The sequence below is a fragment of the Eulemur rufifrons genome, chromosome 29 (genome assembly GCF_041146395.1).
Source record: "Eulemur rufifrons isolate Redbay chromosome 29, OSU_ERuf_1, whole genome shotgun sequence".
NCBI classification, from domain to species: Eukaryota; Metazoa; Chordata; class Mammalia; order Primates; family Lemuridae; genus Eulemur; species Eulemur rufifrons.
Window position 1 is genome coordinate 94154918 of NC_091011.1, and position 17346 is coordinate 94172263.

At 42.9% G+C, this 17346-nt stretch overlaps 1 protein-coding gene across 5 annotated transcripts in view; it reads left to right on the forward strand.

Annotated features, from left to right (window-relative positions):
* The window catches only part of CUL1 (cullin 1), a 95530-nt gene that overhangs the window by 72223 nt on the left and 5961 nt on the right, over positions 1-17346 (forward strand). For all 5 annotated transcript variants that reach the window (XM_069461408.1, XM_069461407.1, XM_069461409.1 and 2 more), the window contains exons 10-16: positions 8848-8955; positions 9034-9140; positions 11928-11976; positions 12376-12507; positions 13672-13789; positions 15282-15358; positions 15788-15919. In XM_069461408.1, the coding sequence (XP_069317509.1) occupies positions 8848-8955; positions 9034-9140; positions 11928-11976; positions 12376-12507; positions 13672-13789; positions 15282-15358; positions 15788-15919 (723 nt within the window). The remainder of the gene's footprint in view (positions 1-8847; positions 8956-9033; positions 9141-11927; positions 11977-12375; positions 12508-13671; positions 13790-15281; positions 15359-15787; positions 15920-17346) is intronic.

Consider the following 17346-nt stretch of genomic DNA (forward strand, 5'->3'; position numbering starts at 1 on the left):
TGTCTGACCTTTGGGACCTGTTTCTCCTGTCTATGTCATTTATTTGGGGGGAAAAAAAATAAAATAATGATAGTGCCTACCTCATAGGGTTTGTGTGAATAAACAATGCATGTAAAGTGCTTAAATCAGGGGACGTACGTGCTCAGCAGTGATGACTGCTGTTCTTATGAGTATACACAGTTTTTTTAATTTAAAAAACTCATTAAAAATTATCTTTACATTTTGATGACGTTTCTGATTTCCAAACTAAATGTTCCTTTTTAAAAAGGCCTGATAGTCCGGGCGCGGTGGCTCACGCCTATAATCCTAGCTCTCTGGGAGGCCGAGGCGGGTGGATCGCTTGAGGTCAGGAGTTTGAGACCAGCCTGAGCAAGAGCGAGACCCCGTCTCTACTAAAAATAGAAAGAAATTATATGGACAGCTAAAAATCTATATAGAAAAAATTAGCCGAGCATAGTGGCGCATGCCTGTAGTCCCAGCTACTCGGGAGGCTGAGGCAGGAGGATCGCTTAAGCCGAGGAGTCTGAGGTTGCTGTGAGCTAAGCTGACGCCACGGCACTCACTCTAGCCTGGGCAACAAAGTGAGACTCTGTCAACCAAAAAAAAAAAGGCCTGATAGACACATACTAGACACACACACGCATGTGCACATGCCTGTGATTCACAAGAGACCAACTTGGTGAAGACATCTTTTCAATAATAGGAGGTGTTTTCACAGTTCTTAATTCAAAACTCAGTTCAGCTTTATGGACAGCAGAGCCAACTAAATGACTTGACTCCCCTTGAAACGAGTTAAGTGAGAAGTCTGTTTCTTTACCAGATACAGATTAGAGTAGTAGATATATATATTAGATATGAGATTGGCCTTAAGGAACTTGTGTTCTATGTAAATATAGTTAGATTAAAAATAAACATTATAGCCGGGTGTGGTGGTATGTGCCGTAATCCCAGCTACTTGGGAGGCAGAGGCAGGAGGATCACTTAAGCCCAGCCTGGGCAACATAGTGGAGACCCCATCTTCTAAAAAAATAAACAAACATTATAAGTTGTTTTTTCATTTTCTTAGGGATGATGGGAATAATACTTCTAATGTCCATCTTTTCCAAAACAAAGTAAGGTTCTTAATTGGAGAAATAACTAACTATAATTTTCAAGTCCCTTTGTTTTATCTTTCTTTTGGGTACAATCAGCTGCCCAAGGTTTTGAGCACTGAATAATGCTGCCCGATTGACTTTGTCAATGAGTCTTGAATCTGACATTTACTTATTCCTGGGCAGTCAAAGCAAAAATACATATCCAGCAGTTATATTTTACTAGAAATTAAGCTTTTAAGTATTTGTGTTACTTAAATGTAAGGCACTGATTAGCCTGATTTATAAAACCAAAACACAATTTTCCCCCATGAAAAAGAGTTACATCTTAGGAAATCTGTGTTACATCTGCCTGCACTTTCAAAAATCAGACCTTTTTTTGTTATTGATTATAATTAATATTTTCATAAGAGCTATTTTTATATTAAACTCATTAAACGGTGGTTTTCAGAATAGCTGTTGTGAAGAAAAATATTTAGGAAAGCAGATATAATTTTCCTATTTTCTGCAAAAGGAGTTTTTCCTGAAATTTAGTTTTATTCTCTTTGTAAAGTTCAGTTGAGTGCTAAGTTTGCAGTGCCATCTAACTGGCACGTGGGTTTCTCACACAGCCGTCCCTGGTTGAGGTTCATACCTGCCACCTCTATTTGCCAATCATGGGAAAGTCCACAAAACTTGGAGAAGCTCAAGGAAGAGCATATGTACCCACTGTGCAGCCTGGCACACAGTAGGTGCTTAAGTGTTTGTAAGAAACAAAATAAATACAGGTTCTAAAAGTAAATTTTAAATAGGTATTAGTTTTTATCACATGTGGTAAATTTAAAAGAGATTGTAACTCAAGCCACTAAGTTGGAAAACTGTTGTTTTCTAAAACCCACCGTTAACAAAAAAAGCAGGAGAAAAAGAGGTTGTTTGCATTAGTTAAAATTACAATTATTATATATGATTTTGAATGGGATTTAACTACCAAGAGAACACAATTTTTTTAAAGTTTGAAATTTTTTGTCTAATTGAGTTGAATCATAGTGTATGAGAATCGTTTATAATTAGCATATTAAATTCCACAGAAGGCAGAATGTAAATGAGTTTTTTAAGGGCAAAAATGTTTCTTAATATTTCAGTTCTGTTTGTTGCTCTGGACTATGTTACATCGTTACATCCAAACTGTTCTTTATTTTAAATAAACTCCTTTGAGAGACCAAATAAGAACAGTTCCTATCTATCTAGTCCTTCTGTCATTCCATTTACACCATTAATTTGGTTAGAAACCAGCTTTACTGCTTAGATTGAAATTGTTACAAGTTTCAAATTCATAATGTAATTCAAATTTTTTTTTCGTGTTCCATACTTCAAAACCGACTTGTGAATTTGTCTTAAGGTGTTTTTTTCCATAGCTAAAAGAATTAAAGGCTATTCCTGAACTGGCTCAAGGGGAATCCCCCTCATGGTAGCGCCCTCTCTGTACCCACATGCAAACTGGCAGCCCTTCTGAGTGAAGTGCCACCGAGGAAAGAGCCCTTCAGACATGTGCTATTTTTAGATGTGCTGTTTCTCGTACCCTGCCAGACACCCGTGCCAGTCCCGGCTCTGGGAACGCGGGTCTCCATCGGGCTCCTCTTGGAGGGCGTGGGGGGCGGGGTCCAGGCTGAATAACTGGAGGTAGGTCTGTGAGGGTCCGTCCGCCCCCCGTCCTGCGAGATCCTGGTTTGGTGGGAAGCATCTCTCAGCCGTGGGGAGCCTCGTGATCGAGGACAGCCACGCCCAGCTGACGTGCTGGAGGATCCATCAGCCTATCGCACTGGGGTGCCAGGAGGGCTGTGGGCTGTGGGAACCTGTGCACAAAGAAATACCCAAGGATGGGATTTAACAGCGGTTTAGAGCCGAGCCAGGAATGGGAGAAAACCTGTTGAATAGGCAGTTTACCCCATGCGTGACTGCTGGACTGGGGAGAGGTTGGGGCAGCGCTTCGGGACCTTTTACATGGCATTTAATTGTTGACAGCTTAGATGATGGAATAGAAAAAGCCTGTTAAGAAAATGCAAGACTATTTTATTACTAAATGATTTTTGAGATCTCACATTTATCTCCCCAATTTTTTTTTCTATTAGTTAATATCAAAATTAATTTTATTTCCTGAACGCACACAAAATGCCAGTGGAGGAGAACCTCAGAAACATGCTGGGTGTTAGGGAAAGCCATTCTGGGGTTAAACATTTTCACAGGTGATTGTCAAAGTGGATAATCTGCATGCAGACAAATTATCTGTTTTTCTCTTTAGTTAATGGTTTACCTTTAGTTATCTTTAGTTCCCTTTAATTATCTTTAGTTAATTTTTTTTACCCCTGAAACTTTCGCTTCTCTGTTTTGTATGGAGATGTTACTCCAAAGACCAAGTGCTAATGTTTAGGGGAAGAATTACACTGTCCCCAAATAATTCTGTGCTGCATTATTGTTACTTAATGAGGCTTCGTTTCTTTCTCCTTCCTTCTTAAAGACAAGTTAGAGGCCAGTACTGTGAACACTGTCCTGTTGTTGACAGCCTGTCCTGAGAGAACTCATTTAAAGCTCTTGTAATTGATGTGATCTCTTTAGCCCCTGGCTGGGTACAAGATGTAGATGCCAAATGTACCCTGAGAAGTAGCTCTAGATAAGAGCAGGTTTCCAAGGACTGTTCAGATCTGTTACTGGCCTGGAAAGCACCAATTGTATATGTGAAATAGTAAAGGATGCCCGCCCCCCACCCCCACCCTGCCAGGCTGTAGCAGCCTGATGTACCTCTTCAGGCAGTATTTTTGAATGTTCCTAGGTCATTAGGAAGTAGTCAAGTGTTACAATCTTACTTGAGATCACAACTGACCCTATCTAAATATATACTAGCTCTCTGTAAGATAATGCCCTCAAACCCCTTTGTGTGCTATGGTTTGTTTACCTTTTTATGTGAGAAAGGGTAAGATAGAGAAGTAATGGGAGACTCTTAAAGCATATTTTCTCTTTGTGAAGTTGACCTTAAGAATTATCCTTTAGGGGAAATGTATGGAATTAAAGGTATTACTACCGTTGTGACTATCATCTGTGACTGCCACTTCACTGGTGCTCTCAGGTACAGCGGCGGTGAGGCAGGTGGACACGGTCCCGGCAGGCGTCACTGAGCTGTGCCCCAGCAGTAAGGGCAGCCCCCAGCGGCAGATGGCCAGCATGCGAGGCATCACGGTGAGATCGGGCCAGTTTCTAACAGGGAAGCCTTAGCCTGTCTTGGAAGTTTAGAGAAAGCTTCCCTGAAAAAAGTGTTTGAGACTAAGAGAAGAGTTAGAGCTAGCTTGGCAAAGGGGGATCCCAGACAGAACGCCGCCCCTCAGTGAATGTAAACATAGCCCTTCTGCTAACTGGGAGGTCTGGTGTGACTTGAGAAACTGGGAGGAGGCCCCTTGAAAGCCATGTTGGTTATTGGCTTAATCCTAAGGGCAAGAGGAAACCAGTCAAAGGGGTTACAATAAGCATGGAATTGATAAGATCAGAATTTTTATTCGAAAAAATTTCTTGCTACCAAGTGGGAAGTGGATTAAAAGGAAGAAGAGTTGTTATAGTGGTTCAGACAAAACCATGATAATAGTGGCCTGCTAGACACTGGGTGGTTATGGTGGGGACGGAGAACAATGAGAGAGAGTTTCCAGTGGACAGGTTTTGTACTTTGATCATTATTGAGGCTGGCCGGATGAGTGCATGGGGCAGATTTTATAATTATTTCTAATTTTGAATGTATTTGAATTTTTATACAATAGAACATTGTAAGAAAAATGGACAGATTGTGTTGATGGCATAGATGTTGGAAAGGAGTTGTGCTTCCTGGGTGGCTGGCTAGCCCCACGGGGCTGAGTGGCAGCACTTAGAGGGAGAACTCCAGAAGATGCAGGCTGGTGGGGCAGGGGATCAGGTCGTTTCAGTCACAGAGTTTGGGAATCCCATGAGATGTCCAAGGGCAGGTCGTGCGAGCTCAGTGGGGAAGTTGGGTCTAGAGATATAAATGGGTTCGTCATTGGCAAAAGCACAACGATCAAAATTGTGTCGGAGCTGTATGAGATCCCTCGGGGACAAGACCTGAGAGGTGCCATGTTTCTTATATGCAGAAAGCTCTCATGTACCATTGAGTAAACAGACATTCAGGAATCTACAAGTTGCTACTTTGTTCCCTTTTTTAAACCTCAAAAATCAATTCTTCATTTTCTTGAACAAACATGCAGTTGATCCAGCTGATCTTTTCTCTCTCCTTAAGTCTGTTGCCTTTATAACCTGGCCTCGCCCTGCCCTCTTAAGATAGTCCTTTGCCTTCTGATTGCTAAGTCCACTCACCTTTTGAATGTCTTTTCTCTGTGTGACACTGCTGACTCCTCCTCTCTTAAAATTCTTTCTGTATTATTCCAGTGTATGCCTCTCTGTCTGCTCCTTGCCAGGTTTCTAAATGGCTTTTCTCTGGACCTCAGATGCTAAATTCAAATTTCCCAGGCCCAGTGTTTTGGTGCACTCTGCCCTTGGTGGGTTCTGCTCAAACCCTCCCTTTGCACGAGCCAGACTCCCTCCGGGCTGGGTCTTCTGTAGTAGAAGGAGTCTTGGAATTGGAATCTGAAGACTTCCTTGCTCTTGAACATTTCTCTTTCCAAATAGAAATTCCTTCCTGGCATTCGTTGAGAAATTATATTTTTCCAAATTCTGTATCTGAGAAAAATTGGTCCAAAAAGTCAAGAAAACAGAGAAAAAGTATTATGATTCTGAAACATTATAGTCAACATAGAGACATTACTGGTTCAAAGGAATCCATCCGTGACAAGTCACAAGCAAGCGCAGGGCACACAGATGCGTGGAGTTGAAGGGCAAGGTTGGCCTTCTCGGGAACCAGGACGGGAACAAGTGGCAGGGAAGCCATGCTGGCTGCCAGGTGGGTGAGGCCTTGCCTCGAGTGTGGGTCTGAGGCTCCTCTGCTGCTAAGGGCGGATCGTTCCTGCAACTAAAATAAGTATTAATATGTTTATATATGTAATATACTTTCTCTAAATCTTCTGGTGTTAACAAAAATTGCAAGTTTTGGAAGCAAAATAAGTCCTTAAATTGGCACTTTTTTTTTTTTTTTTTTTTTTTTTTTTGAGACGGAGTCTCACTCTGTTGCCTGGGCTAGAGTGCCGTGGCATCAGCCTAGCTCACAGCAACCTCAACCTCCTGGGCTCAAGCAATCCCTCTGCCTCAGCCTCCCGGGTAGCTGGGACTACAGGCAAGCGCCACCAGGCCCGGCTAATTTTTCTATATGTATTTTTAGTTATCCATATAATTTCTTTCTATTTTTAGTAGAGACAGGGTCTCACTCTTGCTCAGGCTAGTCTTGAACTCCTGAGCTCAAACAATCCACCCGCCTCGGCCTCCCAGAGTGCTAGGATTACAGGCGTGAGCCACCGCGCCGGGCCAAATTGGCACTTTTGACATGCAATTCTTTGTAATAATGTTAACCTTACAAGGAGGTCTGAATGCTACCTTATTTGAATAAAATTTGCTGGCATTTTCCAGTGTTCAGATACTCACTGTAGGCTCGAGTTCTTTGTAAATGCTGTAACAAAAGAAATATGAGAGAAAAATATGAATGTTGTGGAGTAATCTCACATGAAATCAAAAAGCAATCTACAGTCTAAATCAGCAGAAGCAATGTTGATTTCAATGGCAAAACCAAAATTAGGTCAAACAGAAAATATTTTCGTTGTTTAAAAAGCAGCAGCTTACACGACGTGAGTGAGCCGCGTGCCAGCCCGAAGGTGCTTTCGATGCGCTCTTAGAGCCAGACCGTTAAAGCGAGCAGAAGCAGCTTCTCTGCGCCTGGAGTGGTTGTCGCGAAACAAAGAGAAGATTGTCTGACAGGGCAGTTAGCTCTGTGTGTTTTAACATTTGAAGATGGTAACTTTAAAATATCAAGTATCTCTGGTATTACCTTTCAATATTTTAAGTAACTTTCATTTGGCAATTATGTTGCATTAAGTTCCTGTTTAATTTATCAAATGTTTATATCAGGTAGAGACCATATTTATGTCTTATTGAAATTATAACCTTATCACAATATATTTGTTCATAATAATAAACCTTGCATTTATTTTGTATTGGAAGCCTCTTAAACTCTTAGTATAACCCTATTACAGAAAAATTATTTATTTTTACTGGTTACTCATTATTTAAAAACAAGTAAATCAAATGTTACAAAAAATACAGAATAATTAGAATTTGGAGAATTCTGGTTTTTCATGCCTGAATCCTGCAGGTTAACATGTCAGGGATTTGGAAACATTGACAAACATCTTAAGCCCCCTGAACCTCAGTCTGCCTGGGCGAGGGGACAGTCAGGAGCTCTCCTGGCTCACGTGCAACGCCCTCCTCCTGGGCCACCTTCCTCCCCCCGCGCCCGCTGTCTGTGAGCCGGGCCATCATGCCCAGGCTCGGCCTCGGCTGCCTCTGTGTGTCCGTCTGACCTGGCACCCTGCACTTCCCTTTTCAGAGCTGTGGGGAGATGCCGAGCTTGGGGTCGGGCTGCCTGGGGCCCAGCCTGACCCTGCCGCCACTTACCCTCGGCCAGACACTTCACTCTGGCTCAGTGTCTTCATCTGTCAAATGGGGATTAAAATAGTACCACCTCACTGTGTGATTGTGACAGTCCCCATGAAGGACTTGGCAGTGTCTTGCCTGCAGAGTACCCAGCAACCAAGATCTAGTTTTTATTACAAGGCTCTGTCTCCGTTGCCTCCCATCATTGCTGTTGTCTCTTGCTACCTGAGCCTCGCAGGACTGCTCTTCCCGTTTCATTTCCAGCATGTGCCTTTGTCTGGAACTCCCTGTTGCCTGCGCTAGCAGTGGCCCCTTGTGATCAGGCCTGGCCTCGCCACCTGGCTCCCCGCTGGTGTCCACACGAGCCTCCGGTTTGCTGCCTGCGTGTGGACCCCCTCCCTAGCCCCTGCTGTTCCTTGGACCTGAGTTTTGTGTGGTTCTTGTGTAGTCACCTGCTCGGCCGAGTTCCAGGGTATTGGCTGATCATTGATTTCCCTGGCTGATTGGTTTCTCCAGCTGAAACAAAGTCCAAAAAGTGAACTTTTAACAACAAAAAATTGGTTAAGCAAAGCTGTCACATTGAAAAGTTTGTTCCCATGATCCCTTTGAGTTTTTACTGCTTGCAATACGAGCTCAAAGTCAGTAATTTTGGTCAGATGCAGTGGCTCACGCCTGTAATCCCCGCAGTTTGTTTGGGAGACCAAGGCAGGAGGATCACTGGAGGCTAGGAGTTCAAGGACCAGCCTAAGCAAGACACCGAGACCTGTCTCTACCAAAAAATAGAAAAATTAGCCAGTCTCTGGTGGTGTGTGCCTGAAGTCCCAGCTGCTCAGGAGGCTGAGGGTGGGGGGGTGGGGAGAATCACTTGAGCCCGAGGTGAGCTATGATCGCACCACTGCACTCTAGCCTGGGCAGCAGAGCAAGACCCGGTCTCAAAAAAAAAAAAAAAAAAAAAGATATCAGTAATCTTGAGTGTGGCTAATATATTTATTGTCTTTTATTATATACGTGAACAAAATGTCCTATGTGTTTCAGTGATAGAACCAAAAGTATTTTTTGATCTTATTTGTTAACTTCTTTGGAGACGTATCTATAGTTTTTAGAATATTTTATAAATTAATGTATACATTATATACAATTGAATCCCCAGTAACCAACTTTTGTTTCTGTTTTTCCCCTACTTAAGGACCCCAAAATGTATGTACAGACAGTGCTAGATGTTCATAAAAAGTACAATGCCCTGGTGATGTCTGCATTCAACAACGATGCCGGCTTTGTGGCTGCTCTTGATAAGGTAGGCACATTCCTGTCGTAACGTCCCTGCATGTGTGCGGCTGGGCGCCTTCCTCTAACCGTGTTCTGTGCAACGCAGGCCTGTGGGCGCTTCATCAACAACAACGCGGTCACCAAGATGGCCCAGTCGTCCAGCAAGTCCCCAGAGCTGCTGGCCCGGTACTGCGACTCCTTGTTGAAGAAAAGGTATTAAATAACTGTGGTTTTTCTTAGCCTGTTTAAAAATCTCAGCTTTTACATAAGGAATTAAAATTTATATTACATTTTACATACCTTAAGTTGTAAATTTTGTGCCTTTTGAGAAAAATTTTTACACAGAATACATCATCTTTCCAGTTGAGAATCTGTATTAGCTCCCACCGGCTGTTTCTAAACTAGAAGGCCCCACGTGCACTGCAGTGCTTCGTTATTCCGTGCACTTTTAAAGTTATTTCTGTTTGACAAGTTTGTTTTATTGTTATTTCATATTCTTTACTTTTTAATCACCTTATTTCTCAACTGGTGTTTTTCCTAATCAGTTTATGCGTATTAAGAGCTGGAGGCTATATATTATAATACGGTTCTTTCCTCTTGTGTTTTTAAGTCCTCACTGATTTTTTTGTTTGTGTGTGTGTTTTGGTTTTTCTCAGCTTCTCTTTCATTGTAACAGTTTCTTTCACTTTAGAAATGCTCAAGTTTTATTTTACTATTCCAAGTATCACATGAGCAAATGTTAAAGATTTTAATGAAGGAAGATAATCCCCTTCTGGCTTTCTGTTGCAGTTTTCCATGCCCCCAAATTATACTGGTTTTGGGGGGAGTTTTTTGGTTTTGTTTGAGACAGCATCTCATTCTATGGCCCTGGGTAGAGTACAGTGGCGTCATCATAGCTCACTGCAACCTCAAACTCCTGGGCTCAAGTGATTCTCCAACCTCAGCCTCCTGAGTAGCTGAGACTACAGGCACATGTTACCACGCCCGGCTAAATTTTGTATTTTTAGTAGAGACGGGGTCTCACTCTTGCTCAGGTTCAACTCCTGAGTTCAAGCAATCCTCCCACCTTGAGCCTCCCAGAGTGCTCGGATTACAGGTGTGAGCCACCGCGCCCGGCCTATGCTGATTTTAACATTAACAAGTTATATTTTGGGTAGCTCTCTAAGGCTAGCATAGCATAACCCCAGTATAAAAAAGACTGAAAATACCTACACGTACCAGAATAAACAGACTACAAATAAGATTCACTTAAGAAGAGAGGTGCAGGCCGGGCGCGGTGACTCACGCCTGTAATCCTAGCACTCTGGGAGGCCGAGGTGGGCGGATCCTTTGAGCTCAGGAGTTCGAGACCAGCCTGAGCAAGAGCGAGACCCCATCTCTACTAAAAATAGAAAGAAATTATATGGACAGCTAAAAATATATATATAGAAAAAATTAGCCGGGCATGGTGGTGCATGCCTGTAGTCCCAACTACTCGGGAGGCTGAGACAGGAGGATCCTTTGAGCTCAGGAGTTTGAGGTTGCTGTGAGCTAGGCAGATGCCACGGCACTCACTCTAGCCTGGGCAACAGAGTGAGACTCTGTCTCAAAAAAAAAAAAAAAAAAAAAAAGAAGAGAGGTGCAGAAATGTTAAGTAAAATATTATCAAACCAAATTAATCAGTGAACTAGAGAATAATTCTTCAAAACATAGCATCACTTTCTAGGAACGTATGGATGGCTGAACAGCAGCAAATCTAATGTACTTTTTAAACAGACAACTATGTGAAAAACTTGTGTGGTCTTCTTGGTAGATGGTGGGAAAACATTTCATAAAGGTCAATAACTGTCACTTTTAACTTCGCCAGAAAGCCATTTGCCGGAGGCCAGTGAGAAATTGAGGTTTTGATTTTTTTCCCTGTTTATTGCAATACTGGTCTAATGGATAATTTGGCAATTCTAGATCCGCCAGTGCATTCTCTGCAAGAATAAAAAGGGACTTTAAATTGGAATGCCTCTTATGAGTTGATTTCATTTGTTTTTAGGCTATGTAATATGACCAATTTAAGTAATTTAAATATGGAGATCCTCTGTTAGGTCTTCAGTTCGGTTTCAGAAAACACTTAGTGTCCTTTTTATCCGTTGTCTTTTTGTAAATGGCCGTCATCAAGTCTGTTGATATGTTATTAATTAAGGCTCCTGAAGCAGACAGACTGGCAGAGACATTTCCAAAGCTGCTCTTTAACAAGCTTGTTTAAATGTATTAGAGAACAGAGTCTAGTAGACACTAAGTTAAACTGTTCCCGGGGAAAGAGAAACAGCCGTGACCTACAGTGGGAAGATTAGGGTTGGATTTTCTGAGCCAACTATTCTTAAGTTAGAGATACCTCTTCAGAGTTTGCTTGGTGGCTGGTTCATACTATATGAATTAGAGGTCTTGTTTATTAAGGACTCATGTAGAAAAACCTCTTAAAAATTCATTTATTCTTAAATTACTTTTTGAATTAGTTCATAAAATGGATGAATCAGTTGTTAAAAAAACACTCATCTATTTTATAGACAAATGGAAAGCATCATTTTGATAGTAATTTAAACCCTTTCGTTATCTTAAATTATTAGGCCATTAAAAGGAAACTGTCTTTTTGTTTTGTTCTAAATTACAGCAGTGTAGAAAGAAATTGCAAAAGTAAAAGCTCCTTTACTTAGATTTAAGTGGATTATCTGAAAGGAAAGCTTTATTCACGATGTTTTTGGAAACTTTTAATAAATATCTTCTGTTGATTTTCATCTTGGATGTTCTAAGTGATTGTTTCCTGTTCTTCCATGGTGGGGTTATCGTATAAGATTGCTAAATCGCTGTAGATAAGGAAAGTTAACTACTCCTCTCCCCATGTACTGATCTGAAGAGAGCTGATCGTTTGAATGCTTGAAACCACATACTGATAAGGCAGTTTGGCTGAGTGGTGCTTGTTTAAATGTTTTCTGATTTGTTTAAAACATGATGCCTTTTTAAAAATTTCAGTTCCAAGAACCCAGAAGAGGCAGAGCTGGAAGACACACTCAATCAAGTGGTAAGGTGCTTCATAATCACATCCGTTCTCAGTGGCTATTTATTTCACAGGTTGTTTGTAAGGCTATTTGTATAGGGCATCTGGGGTGTAAAAAGTAATAATTGTTGATTTTATTTCAAATCTATGGTTTTATTCCCTAAATGAGTCATTACTTTTAGCGTTTGTGCTTTCTCATTAGTACTAAATCTAGTACACCTTAATGTGATTGAAAGGGATCGACGAAAATATTTACGTTAGACTCCAGGGTGGGTTTTTTTGCCGTCATAGATGTTGGCATATGGGCCCAGCCAAAACCAAGCACAAGTCTTGGCTCCTGGGCAGTGGCTGGCGACAGTTGGCTTTGCACGCTCAGCTTGTGAGTGTTCTTCATTAAGTGTGTTCTCTTGGCGGCTTTGCCAGATGGTCGTCTTCAAGTACATAGAGGACAAGGACGTGTTTCAGAAGTTCTACGCGAAGATGCTGGCCAAGAGGCTCGTCCATCAGAACAGCGCAAGCGATGATGCCGAAGCGAGCATGATATCCAAGCTGAAGGTGGGTTTCAGCTCCTCCGGAAAATCCCAGCTTTGGGGTTACTATTAAAATAGTTCTTGGTCTCTTCCAGTTACCAAGTGGGCGAAGGAGTTTGTGCGGCACTTTGTAAAGTGTGAGCTCTGCTGCTCCGCCGCTGAAAACCTATCACAGCTAGTGTTCTGCTCTCCGACCCTTCCCCACTCTTTGGGGCCCTTCTGCCCACCGCCCAGGCACCGTCTCCTGCTCCCCGCACCTTTGGCCTTGGACCATATTCACATTTTGTTGGCTTTGAGTTGACTGGATGTTTTGTTTGGCTCTGGGCTTGGTTAACTGTCTGTAACCCTGTAGCTACAGAAAGACAAGAGGTATCAGTGTTACTTTGCTATCAAGCAGTTCTTCCTTATTCTGCCTCCTTTGCAGTTTCAGTGCTTGCCAGGCTGCTGTTACACATTTTAGAACATATTTTACTTTGACATCAAATTTTAGTTATATGGGTGTTTTTGTGTGCTCAGGCTGCGATGACAAAATACCATAGACCAGGCGGCTTAAACAACCGAAATTGATTCTCACTGTTCTGGAGGCTGAGAGTTCCAAGATCAAGGTGCCAGCCGATTTGGTTCCTGGTGAGGGCTCTCTTCCTGGTTTGCAAACAGCTGCCCTCTTGCTGTGTCCTCACCTGGCGGAGGGAGGGAGTGCTGAGCTCTCTTGTGTCTCTTATGGGGACACCAATCCCTTTGTGAGGGCCCCACCCTTAAGCCTTCATCTACACCTAATTACCTGCCAGAGGCACCATCTCCAAATACCATCACAATGGAGGTTCATGCTTCAACATATGAATTTTAGAAGGAGGGGACACGGTTTAGTTCATAGTAGTAGGATGAGAGACAGTTATTTCATCTTTGTATTCTACCATGGTGTCAGCAATATCTTACTCTTAGATGCTCAAATAATGGTTATTGTGTGTATGAAGACTTAACTGTTCAGTTTATAGTTGTGTTGTTTTTGACAATGTATTAATTTTAATCTATGCATAGTTATGCCATAAAATATAACTAAATGTTACTAGCTTTACTGGTAGTTTTATACAATTAAGCATGTGTCATGTACTGCAATTTCTCTAAATTTCCTTGCATACATTTATATTTTTATGCAAATTACTAAGATTGTTATCTGGGTTCATTTCAGCAAGCTTGTGGTTTTGAGTATACCTCTAAACTTCAGCGGATGTTTCAAGACATTGGTGTAAGCAAAGATTTGAATGAGCAATTCAAAAAGCACCTGACGAATTCAGAACCACTGGACTGTGAGTATTTGTATGTTTATAAGCTGCTTTTACAGGCAGTGTTCTTGTCGCAAATGAGAGAAATGATAGAATATTAAGTAAGGATGGTAGATACTTTGTTAGAAATTCAGGAACTTAGAAGCAAGAAGTTTCTCCCAAATGTCCTACCCTCTTCCTCCTGGCTCCCATGTGACATTAGGAGATGGGAGCTGCTGAAGTGTTGTCAGCGCTGCTGCTGGCTAAGAGCTCCGGGGGTCTAGCTGACCTGTATCCAGGTCCCAAGCCCCACCTCTTCTACTTGCTGACTTGTTCACCCTACAGACAGGCCAAGGACTCAAGGGCTTGTTTTATCTTGTTTTAAACCTTAGTTTGGATGATCTATCTAGCATTATTTTTTAAATTATAAGAAACCCACTTGACCTATGTAGGTTATAGAGTCAGACTAAAGACTGTGGCTTCACATTTGCGTTAGGGATTAGTACAGGCCCGTACAGGTAATTCATTTCCCCAGGAGAGGCAGCTGGGCTCATTTTAAGGTGTTGCTGTAGCAGTAGGATGGCAGACTTAGCTACAGCATCATATGATAATGTTTGTCTTTTTAAATGAAAAGTGACTAATTTTATTTTTCCTAAGTCAAAAGTACTACTCCAGGCCAGGTGCGGTGGCTCACGCCTGTAATTCTAGCACTCTGGGAGGCCGAGGCGGGAGGATCACTTGAGCTCAGGAGTTGGAGACCAGCCTGAGCAAGAGCGAGACCCCGTCTCTACTAAAAATAGAAAAAATTAGCTGGCCAAATAACAATAGAAACAAAAAATTAGCTGGGCATGGTCGTGAACGCCTGTAGTCCCAGCTACTTGGGAGACTGAAGCAGGAGGATTTTCTTGAGTTCAGGAGTTTGAGGTTGCTGTGAGCTAGGCTGACACCATGGCACTCTAGCCCGGGGAACAGAATGAGACTCTGTCTCAAAAAAAAAAAGTATTACTCCATTGTTAAACTTGACAGTTTTACCCATGGACTTTTTCAGCTATCTGTGAAAATGAAGTTACTATAATTAATAGATTTTGCATGTATATAGTGCGTGTCTTTTCACAGTACCAAGGGATAGTCAAACCGTAGTGAAGACAGTTGATGACTTCTGGGTTTTCGGTCTCCGTGGGTTTGGGCCGTGGTGCTGTGTGCCGTGGGCGCGGTGTGGCGTGAGTGGGCGGAAGTCATTTGTGGCAGACACGAGAAGCAGATGAAGCAGAGCAGGCATGTGACGACATGATTCTGAGCTGGAAGTTAAATGGAAAACTGTCACTCTTGGAGGGAAAGAATTTCTGGCTCTTTCACCTTTTACTAATTTTAATTGAGTAAAATGGGTCGAAACTATGTTTGATTCTTAATGTTATATTCAGGCAGGATTTTTCATTTAACTTATTTTCTTTTAATAAAGAGCAGTCCATACTGATGTGAAATGGAGCTTTTCAGTTTGTGAGATAATTAAAAGTCTCCCTGCGTTTTCACTCCGCAGTGGATTTCAGCATTCAGGTTCTGAGTTCGGGGTCCTGGCCGTTCCAGCAGTCGTGCACGTTCGCGCTGCCGTCCGAGGTGAGCCGGGCCTGTCTGCTGTTTTGTTAGTGCTCGGCGGCTGTGGGGAGGGCGGCCGTCGCTCCAGGAACGGCCCTGCACAAGGCCGTTGCCAGGTCACCGTAAACGTCCGGCCGTGGGGCCTGGGGCCACACCGGATGTCCGACGGTGGGCGTCTCTGTCCCAGCGCAGCAGAGCGTGTGTGTTCGCTCGTGTAAGCAGAGCCTGGTTAGTTCCGGGACGTCTGTCTTGATGGCGCCTACTGTCCTTAACGCAGAGACCTCTTCGTGGTACCCCCTAGTGCTTTGGGGCACTTTACGAGAGAGGCAGACGCCTGGCGTTTGTCTTTTGCTTCTGTGTGAGCACTGACTTTGTGCTGCGGCTGGGAACAGCGCGGACTGTGGCACACGGTTGGGTTCACGTGTCCCCTAACGCTGTCCTCCTCCGCAGCTGGAGCGCAGTTACCAGCGATTCACAGCCTTCTACGCCAGCCGGCACAGCGGCAGAAAACTGACGTGGTTGTATCAGTTGTCTAAAGGAGAGTTGGTAACTAACTGCTTCAAAAACAGGTATACTTTGCAGGTAAGATCACCTCTTAATCTTAAAATAGTTTTTAAATTCTAAATGAAGATAAGACAAATTGTAGAAATTTAGTAAGTGTTTGGCACAGCTCCTGCCTGACACACACAAAGTGTTCAGGTGGTGGCTTAAAAAGCCGGAGTTGCACATACTGAATTATGATGACAGCTCTTACCCTTTGACAAAGCAGTTTCACATTAATGACACCCTTTAGTGCTTATAACAATAGTGAGTATTAAATAGCAGTGACTGTGCAACCAAACATATTTCCATTTTGCAAATGATAAAACTGAGGCTCAGGTTAATTTAAGTGACTCTTTCTGGGTCTGACCTTACCTGTGACCAACCCAAAATGTCAGTGAAGGTCTTTTCTCTTAAAAAAGTCCAGGCGCAGGAGTCTCTCTGAACCTACTCTTGTTCAAGAGCTGTTGAATTAAAACAAACAAACAAAAAAGTCCAGGCTCTTTCTACTATAACTTTTGTAGAGGGTGGGCCTCACAAGTAATTGCTTATTTTAATCTGAGAAGATTTCACTAGTGAGCTTGTAAGAACAATTGCAAGTCTGTGTCTCAGGGTTAAGAAACTTGAGGATGGGTTCTGCAGACACAAGTTGCATGTTAATTTAAACTTTCAGTGATTCTACTCTGATAAAATAGTTAAAATGTATACTATTCTGCTATGCTGGGTCCAGACACTTTCATCAACTTGAATGTGTTACTGCACAGTTGAAATTTTGTTTTATTTATCCCCAGATATACACAGAGGAATCCATTTGCCTGTACTGTGGTGCCTAAAATTGCCGTGCCCCATTTTTGACCAGGCGGAGGCCTAGCATGGGGTGTGTCCGCCGTGTCGAGGCACAGTGTAACACACTGGCATCGTGCGCTGCCTGCCCTGGTGTTTTTACTCAAGGCCCAGAATCACCGTTGTCTGTGGTCTGCCCTATAACAGGCACATATGTCATTGTTCTCTTGTCATTAACCAAGATCTTGCCTAGGCAAACAGTGACGGTTTTGTTCACGGCTCGTTCCCATGGATTATGTAAGAGAAGAGGGGAGAAGTGAGGAGGGGGTTTTTAGTGGGTGTTCAGTTGCTGCACACGCTCAGAAATTTGAACTAGGCCGGGCATGGTGGCTCACGCCTGTAATCCCAGCACTTTGGGAGGCCGAGGTGAGAAGACTGCTTGAGGCCAGGAGTTCAAGAGCAGCAGCCTGAGCTACATAGTGAGACCCCATGTCTACAAAAATTTTAAAACTTAGCCAGGTGTGTGGTGGCTCACTCCTGTAGTCCCAGCTACTCCAGAGGCTGAGACAAGGACGATCACTTGAGACCAGAGGTATAAGGCTGCAGCGAGCTATGATGACACCACTGCATTCTAGCCCGGGTGACGGAGCAAGACCCTGTCTCAAGGAAAGGCGGGGGCGGGGAGG